Raw genomic sequence first — 9,097 nt, 5'->3', positions numbered from 1 at the left:
CAAGCTATTTTATATGGAAAAGAATTAAAATGCAGCACTTTTTTTAAGTTTAAAATATATGAGTAAAACATAATACTTAAATTAAACAGAGAAATGGAAATTTAAGGATGTAATTCATGCAGTGGAAAAAATAACGAATATTCTTGTTTATTTTTATTTTAAAAAAGTGCGTTAACTTAACGAGCTTAGAGTGGTAAACCGAAATACGAAATGGACCGAATAAACGACGTCGTAGAGGAACTTTGGATCTTTGTCCGAGTTCTATAAATCAGCGAAGGCCTTCCTCTGAGACCACTTCCATTCTTTTCTCTTTGTCGCAAAGAGAAGAGATCTGCCTCCTCCTTCTTCCCAAGCATATCTCTCTTCTTCTCAAGGTATGTTTCGCTCTCTCTCTCTCTCTCCTCTTTCTGTAGATCTCTTTGCCATTTCCATCTTCACTACCTATTCTCCTATTAATTATTCTTTGCTTTGCATTTTTCTGTTTCTCCATCCAATTTCGTCTTGATAATCTGTTACTTCATCCTTGATTAGTTTCACGATTTCTCGTATCTCAATTTTGATTTACGATCTGGCTGTGTCCTCGCTTGATCTGCATCGCGTGTAGTGAGATCGAACGATTTTAATATCCACCTTGTTTTCTTTTATCTATCGATCTCTCTGTCAGATTGGAACTTATTTCTGGTTGGTCATGGATTCAGCACTGTCTGATTCCCATTTATTTTACATGTTATATAAGTTGTGATTGTGGTTTTTATTGTTTGGATTTGATTTGTTGCGGTTGAAATTTGAATTGAATGGACTGCTGTTGTTGTGCGGTGATTTGTAGTCTCAGAATCGTTGAAAATGGGGCTGTCCTTCACCAAGTTGTTCAGCCGGCTGTTTGCCAAGAAAGAGATGCGTATACTTATGGTCGGTCTCGATGCTGCGGGTAAGACCACCATTCTGTACAAGCTCAAGCTTGGAGAGATTGTAACCACCATTCCCACCATTGGTAAGTTCCATTTGTTCTTTCTACTTCGATCTGTATTGACTGATGCAATGGGTTAGGGTATAGAGAGGACATTAGTAACTAATTCAACTGATGGAGGGATCAATCTATCTAATGTGGGATCAATTCCGGATTTGGCCTCAGCTGCCCTTTTCCGTTCATTTGATGCTCATATTATATTTTTTCCTTCAATTTTACTTGATCTATTCAGGCTAGCCTTAAGATCTTCTGGTACTAGATTAGCCTTGCTTTACAATTTTTTAATTATTATATATGGAGGAGGAAGAAGTATAGTCTATCTATTGTTCTTTGCTGTGTACTGAAGTCGGTAACGATCAATGTGCTTAGCCTAGATGTAATATATCCACTATCATTGTTGGTAATGTAATATCTTGCTCTTCTAATAATAATTACCTTGTGAGATTCTACTAATACTTCATTTGACGCAGGGTTTAATGTGGAAACTGTGGAATATAAGAACATCAGCTTCACTGTTTGGGATGTGGGAGGCCAAGACAAGGTATTTACTCTGTCTGCATCTTCATGTCCAACATTTGGACATTATAGTGTACTTCGTTATGGGTGACCTAGCAACTGTCCTCAATGCCTTTGTTGATTTTATGGCGTGATCATTTACTGAAACTTTGCTTGCACTGCTATGCATGTCACGTGGTTTACATTCCAAAATTCAGTTTTGATGAGTAAGTTTTAGTGGCGAGTCAATGGATGCCAATTTGGTGTACTCCTCGACGTTGATATATAGACGAGATTCAAAGTCTGTTTGTTGTTTTGAGGTGCAAGTCATTAATTTTGTAATTGTACCCTATGGGTTGGGTTGATGGACCCTACTTCGGAATAAGCCTCATTGTGCTGACGCACTCGAGGACTGGGGTCTGTGTAACCTACCAAGGGATGAATCATACTTAACAAACTAGAGTTTGCAATTTCGCTTTAGATCTCTACTTGAAATTCACCACCGACTTTGATAAACTAATCCTGAAAATCAGCAACATACCCTAGAAGGAAGTGAATTTATACCGAGACGATAGGGGGTGATGATGATGAACTTGATCACAAATCTCACCATCCACAACCTTGAATGCTCTGGTCTAGGTCACGTCTAGTAGATCGATACCAATATAGTTATTTTTATGTGTTAATCAATGTCACAAAACGAGTTGAATGGAAACTTATTATCTTATCTTTTATGTTTCTCTTTAGTTAAACTTTCTAAAACCACTTGTCGAATAAAAAAATAAGAAGGAAAAATGAAATGAACTCCTCTATATTAAGTTGGGATTATACATAAACTAATTTATAGAAACTTTCTTACATTAGTTTCTCTAAAAGTTGAATTTTTTCGTAAACTAATTTTAGTTTCTCCTATAAGTACTTTGGTAAAAGTTTACTCAAACTAATCCTATTGCCTATTTTTCGATTTCAAGACCAGGGGTGTACTCAGCCTGACCAGTATGATTAAGTTCTCAATCATGCAATTTATAACTTTAGTCTTTACAGGGTTTGTGTATGTGATAGCTCTCTAGCTCAAATTGTTTTACCTTTGACCTCATGTCATTAATTATGTCACTTCAATTTATTTTGCAAACATTTTCTCGGTCTGATAGTCATCAGCACTCACCATCTGTTTTTCCTTGTAGATCCGCCCATTGTGGAGACATTACTTCCAAAATACCCAAGGACTTATCTTTGTGGTTGATAGCAATGACAGGGACCGAGTTGTTGAAGCTAGGGATGAGCTGCATAGAATGCTGAATGAGGTAACAACTGGATCATGAATGAGTGAACATGTAAAGGGTATCTTATTTCATACTGTTTGATTTGTCAAAATAATTCTGGATGTTATTGGATAATCTTACTTTGGTAGGATGAGTTGAGAGATGCCGTGCTTCTAGTTTTTGCCAACAAGCAAGATCTTCCTAATGCTATGAATGCTGCGGAGATCACTGATAAGCTTGGCCTTCATTCCCTCCGCCAGCGTCACTGGTAAACTAGAATTTCGCTGCCAACATTCTTTTCCTCACTGTCCTTATCTTTCTGCTTTCACTTTTAATTCTCAACTACATGTTCTCTACATGCAGGTATATCCAGAGCACATGCGCCACATCTGGTGAAGGGCTCTATGAAGGACTTGACTGGCTCTCAAACAACATTGCAAACAAGGTTAATACCAAATGAGTGGAGGATTTGCAAACTGGGCACTTTAAATTACATCTTAAATGTTTGACTGATACTTTTTCTTTTTTAAATGATTTGCAGGCATAGAGATTTATTAGTTGAAGGATGCAAGGAAGTTGAGTTTACTTCGGCCATCTCTGCTTTTATGATTTTCTTGTCCTTAGATTTTCATTGTTCGGCCATGTATTATTTTTCTTCAAAAAGAACAGCGGTCTGTTACTGAGGAATAATTTGAATTTTTTTTTTTCCATGTATAACCAAATAGCATTGTTTACGATTTGATTTGTGAAATCAATTGAATTTATATAAAGCCTCGTATTATGCGTACAGTACATATACAATACGTTTCTTAAATTCTTAAGACCACTGGTGTTGATTGTGGCATGGGCCAATGGCAAATTGTAGGAAAGACGTTGTTCTTAGTCCTAAACCATCTCTTTCTTTTGGATGATAATTTGGGCCCAAGTAGAAGTGTAAGATATGCATATGTAGTAAGACTGCACTGCACTCAATTAAGCCATTGATTAATGGAACATGTGAACCCTATTTCAACTTAACGAGCGGGCTGCCACTTCCTGCACCCTCCTAAATTTTTAAAATACCCATTCCGTCCCTGAGTAAATAGTAAAAACAAAATCCTCTCCCGTTGTTGCTGGTGCTGCTTTAGTGTGGACCTCCCTACCCAGTGACCGCATCAGTGAAGCGCTGCACGGTGTGTGTTTACAGAAGTTGGAGCGTGTTGATTCAAAGGAACTACACCTCCTTCGTTGCATCTCTTTTTATCAAGGTAAATTTGTAAGATTTTGCAAAAGCTGGGGTTTGGGTCTTTTGGGGTGAACATTTTTGCTTTTTTGCGAGATGTGGTTGGTTGAATACGGGGTGGATAGGGAGACCAGGTTTATTCTCTGTCTTCCAGAATGTCCAATCCTGATTGAACTTCCAGATTCGGAAACGTTTTTGGGATTCTTTATTCTGGAAAAAATTTACTCTATTGTAGAACATAGAATCCAAAAGTCATCCGGATCGGAAATAATATTCTGGAATGAGTAATCCGAAAATCATCATTCTATTTTGGATCCAGGAATGACTTCCGAAATGTATGTTCTAAATTTGTTATTCGTTTTACATTCTTCATTCTGAAAAAAATGAACAAAACCCTAAATAAACCCCCATCTCCACCGTCGACGACACAGTCTTAACATAACAAAACTAAAGCAAACACCATACCTTTGATCCATTGCGTCAACGGTGAAGAACCTTGTAGCTCCCTCTGTGAATAATTAAGCTTCTAAACCTTCAAAGCTCCAACGGTCAACGAAGATGGTGATGAAGATGGAGGAAGGAACGAAAACATGCACAAGGGAGAAGAGGAATAGCGTTCTTCTCTTATTTATTTTTATCGTGTCTTGGGGATTAAATTCAGAAAAGACCGCACTCTGGATCGTATCATAGACTCTACAGTAGCTTTAGTAAACAATGAAAGGTATTTCCTGTATGCTTTGTGCCAGTATTAAAGTTGTAGTAGCTATAAAAACACCTCAGCTGCATTTGGGGATATGTACTTGTAAACACCTTTCCCTGCAACAATATCAACAACCCGCACCCCTTCTTGACTAACAAGTGTAGGAATACACAAAGGTAACGTTAATATATTATAAGAAGCATAATTCAAAAAAAACTTTGTTCCAAGTCACTATAAGGAATGTTAACATTTGATAGTTTATGTTTCATCCATATCCAAACACTCACTTGTGCCAAGAATAATATTTATTCTAGGACTACATTTCCTTACTTAAATATAAACTTGTTCTTTGGGTTTTTGAATTTCCCAAATAATTTCTAACCAGATAGTTTGTGTTTCAACCACATCCAAACATCCACTTATGCCAAACATACTATTTCTTTTAGATCTACCTTTTGCAAAAGATGACCTTGTTCCAGTGTTTTCAATAATTACTAGCCAAAGACTAGATGAAGAAAACCAAGTTACAATGTTTATCAACGACAAAAATCTGTTAGTATTTACTGACGAATATTTATCAAAAAAATTGTAATAATTGAAATTAAACAAAGAATCTTGTGATTCGTAGGTAAACTTATTTTTTGGCTAGTGGTAATCAGTTGGAAAATTCAAATTAATGATGAATTTTTCATATTATCGACAAATTTTGTTTATTTTAATTTTTTTTATAGTGTTTAATTTTTTTGTTTAAAGTAATTTTATTTTTACCTTAATCTTTATTTATTTTAAAGGTTAAATAATGTTTTAGTCCTTAAATTGTGACACGAAATTGGATTTCGATCTTATCCCAAAACTTGAATAACGAATAGATGTAGTTCTTGTTAACAAATGAGATAATGATACTTAGACAAAAAAAAATTTGACAACATTTAAACATCATTTACATGTCATTCTGTGATTGGTCCAAAATTACTCCAAAATCAATAATAATAATCATAAACACCACTATGGACCAATCACAGAATAACGCGTAGTTGATGTTCAAATGTTGTCAAAAAAATATTGTCTAAGTATCATTATCCTAACAAATGACATTAAAGCTTTGCTTATGTATCAAACTAAATCGCCACGTATGTGTTTATATGTTGTCACATGTGTTTAAATGTTAACATGTGTATGTACGTGTCAGCACATGGACCTATGTAGCAATGTCATTTGTCACATCAACAAATCTTTAACATCATTTGATTATAAAGATTTAATTCATTCATTAATAAAATTTGAGAATGAAAATTATGCAAAATTTGGAACAATAACGAAATCTAATCTTGCTTGAAAGTTAAAAAATTAAAAACATATTTAACTTTTAATGTATCTTGTTCTTTAAAGAAAATTATAAAAAATTATTACAATGAGCTTAATTTAAATTTACATATCTTAAGTAGTAGTTTATATTGATAATAAGTAATATACATCATAATATGTAGAATAATAAAAATCATTATAAAAGTTAAAACTTTAATTCAATAAAATAAAATGGAATGATGTAAATATGTGTATGTGCACACACACATAAACACACATGTATAGACAAACACACTCATATATTGATATACACACAAAAATACACATACACACATTAATTGTAAATTAAGGAATTAGTACATATATATTTTTTGCTTGAAATGTGATTAAATCTATCCATTTAGTTGCTTCAAAAGCAAAATCATATTATAAAAGATTTTAAAATCAAAATAATGAACATACACTTTAATGGATATGTTTCGATCAATCAACCATAAAATAAGATCTAAGTACATATGTTTTTTTTTTATTATTATAGTGCAATTATATTCACTCATTTTTGTTGTTGAATATAATAAAAACTATGTAAGTGATTAATCTCTCTTGTATTGAATATACACATAAGGTACTATATTTATAATAGAAGAAATATGGGTCTAAAATACAAAATAAGAAATAATAATAAACTAACTAAAGATAAAAGATAAAAATAAGATGATGATAATATATCTAGCACTCCTTTTATAACGGATGCGTACAAATTATATGTTGTTATTTTAATATAACGATTTAAGACTTAATGAAAATATTTGTTTCTATACTCGAATTACACTAATGATTTGCGAAGATGACATAAAAGATAAAATCCCAATGACGCCTCTTGAGCAACAAATATGGGATGTTGCTCTATATAAATCTCTTCTTGCAAATCATTGTTGACATTCAATGAATAAAGATGACATTATTGAAGAACCAAACAACAATAATTAAACTAACAAAAATCATTTTTTTCACTAGAGAAAAACATACATGGATGGGTCAAAAACACCGATGACAGAAGATAGATCATAAGAGATAAAAACACCGTATGTGTGTTGGATTGGTACGAAAAGTATATATAAATTTAAAATTCAATTCTTCATATTTTTCAATTTTTCATATTTTTCAATTTTAAGTTTGATGATACCAAAATTTTAAAAAGTAACAAAATCCTTACTTTAACATTTTTTTTACATTAATACTTCTTTTTTCTCCATCTTTCCTAACGGGCACATTTTCCAACGAAAATCATGAGTGAAACATTTTGATAATGGTAATTTTGATGAAAGGCATGTTAGTTGTTGTCGATTTATCCTATCCAAGAGGATAGAGGAGCATTAAGTCATTGACACGTCACTGTCTACACGGTCACTTATCATCCTTTATATAGAAAACCTCCACCATTTGGTTTGTAGCCATCTATGTTATTACTTCTCACACCCAACTTGTTTTTCGCTGATCTAATCCATAGTGGTCTTACGGTTTTCGTATGGGGGAATATATTTGAAAGAGTATAAAGAAAAAAAAAACGAAAAGAACAGTAAACGAGGAAAAAAATAGGAAATTATTTTACCAAGGAAATCATTGTAAAAAAAAAAAAGGAAAATGATATTTTGACACCAATTTTTGACACTATTTTGATATTGTACACGTGTCAAAACGTGGTTGGACAATTTCAAATTAGAAAAAGGTGAGACAAGGGCATATTTGGAAAAAAAAATCAAAGTTTTTTTTAAAATTTGAAATCGTCCAATCATATTTTGTCACGTGTGCAGTGTCAAAATAGTGTCCAAAAATTAGTGTCAAAATATCATTTTTAAAAAAAAAAATGAAGTCGAATCTTGTGAAATTTTGTCTGATATAAAGGTAAAACAGATTTGAAATTTCTATTTTTTTTGGATTGAAGAAAAATAAGAACCAATTTGAGAATGAGGGAGCGAAGGAGTAACAGAAAGAGACCATGGTACAGGATTTTGTTAATTATGCAATTTGTGGTAATTCTCTCACCTCCCTCTCTGTTTTCTAAATATTCCCTTTCTTCTCATCTCAAGTCTTTCACCATCTTCCCCATTCCTTACATTACACTTTTTTTTTTCTCATGCTCAATTATAGACTAATTCCGTTTAGTCGGAATATCTCTCACAAATCTTAATGATTTGAACAAATTTCTCAGTTCGATGGCTATATTTTGACTTTGGGTAAACGATGAATGAGCAAATCAACCAATTTTCTTCAATTACTGTAACAAGATGACTAATTAAATGAAATTTTCTCTCTTATTGGCTACACACTAATTTTCTTAAAATACTGTATTAGTCACCAAATTCGTGTATGTGTATGTAGAAAAGTGGTGGTGGTCAATATACCATTCTTGCTTAGTGGGAAGAAACCATGGACCCATCTAATGGTTTTCTTTTCCATTCTTATTACGTATTTGATTAATAGTAATAATACTAATTGAACATTCATTTTATAGAGCATAACACAAAAAGATTGAAAGCAAAGACAGAAGTAAAGAAAAATAACATACAAGACACACAAGTCGTTTATATATAATAATATAATGAATTTTGGTGATAAATTTGGAGGAAAGAGTATTTAGTCGTAAGAAGGTTTCCAAAAAAAGATAATTTCTATAGCATTATTTGATTATAGACAGTTTCATTGATTATTTATATTACAGTTGTTCAAATTTAAAATTTGTTTGGAAGTTAAAGGATTGTAGCAATAATGAAAGAACGAATTATAATGAGGCATTGTCATACCTTAATTTTTTGAAAAATCTCAAATCTAACTTTCAGTGAAATTTGTTTTTACCAAGTTAATTTTTCTTTTTTTTACTTTTCTCTTATCTCTCTGCACTTTAAAGGGTCCAGGTTGTCCTAGTCAATGCTCCCCCTTGATTCAACCCTAAAGAACACAACCTCTCCTCCGTGCTCTTCCTCTCTTTCGTTTTCTTTTTCTTCTTTGATCATTTGCTCCTTCGGTGCCCTGCATTATTAAAATTGTGCACTCCCACGACTCTTCTTCGTCACGAACGAAAACATGATTTGTTTGGACTTGTTTAAAATTTCATTTGATTTTACATGTTTGGTTTTGATTTGAAT

At 32.8% G+C, this 9,097-nt stretch overlaps 1 protein-coding gene across 1 annotated transcript; it reads left to right on the top strand.

The window, feature by feature from the left end:
• The first annotated feature begins 245 nt into the window (after window positions 1–245).
• Window positions 246–3,513, top strand: LOC106772241 (ADP-ribosylation factor). Its single transcript, XM_014658509.2, has 7 exons — window positions 246–374; window positions 827–991; window positions 1,438–1,508; window positions 2,647–2,766; window positions 2,874–2,992; window positions 3,088–3,169; window positions 3,266–3,513. Exons 2-7 carry the CDS (start codon window positions 844–846, stop codon window positions 3,269–3,271), a joined length of 546 nt encoding a protein of 181 aa, XP_014513995.1. The 5' UTR covers window positions 246–374; window positions 827–843; the 3' UTR covers window positions 3,272–3,513.
• Window positions 3,514–9,097: the final 5,584 nt, after the last annotated feature.

This window comes from Vigna radiata, chromosome 8, assembly GCF_000741045.1.
Source record: "Vigna radiata var. radiata cultivar VC1973A chromosome 8, Vradiata_ver6, whole genome shotgun sequence".
Lineage (NCBI taxonomy): Eukaryota > Viridiplantae > Streptophyta > Magnoliopsida > Fabales > Fabaceae > Vigna > Vigna radiata.
The sequence above is the reverse complement of the archived record's forward strand: the minus strand, read 5'-3'. Positions and strand labels throughout refer to the sequence as shown.

Bases quoted from the DNA above. Each gene is read 5' to 3' on its own strand.
- LOC106772241 (XM_014658509.2), top strand. From the start codon at position 844: ATGGGGCTGTCCTTCACCAAGTTGTTCAGCCGGCTGTTTGCCAAGAAA. The intron at 992-1,437 runs GTAAGTTCCATT...CATTTGACGCAG, and splicing joins AACCACCATTCCCACCATTG to GGTTTAATGTGGAAACTGTG. The intron at 2,993-3,087 runs GTAAACTAGAAT...CTCTACATGCAG, and splicing joins TCCCTCCGCCAGCGTCACTG to GTATATCCAGAGCACATGCG.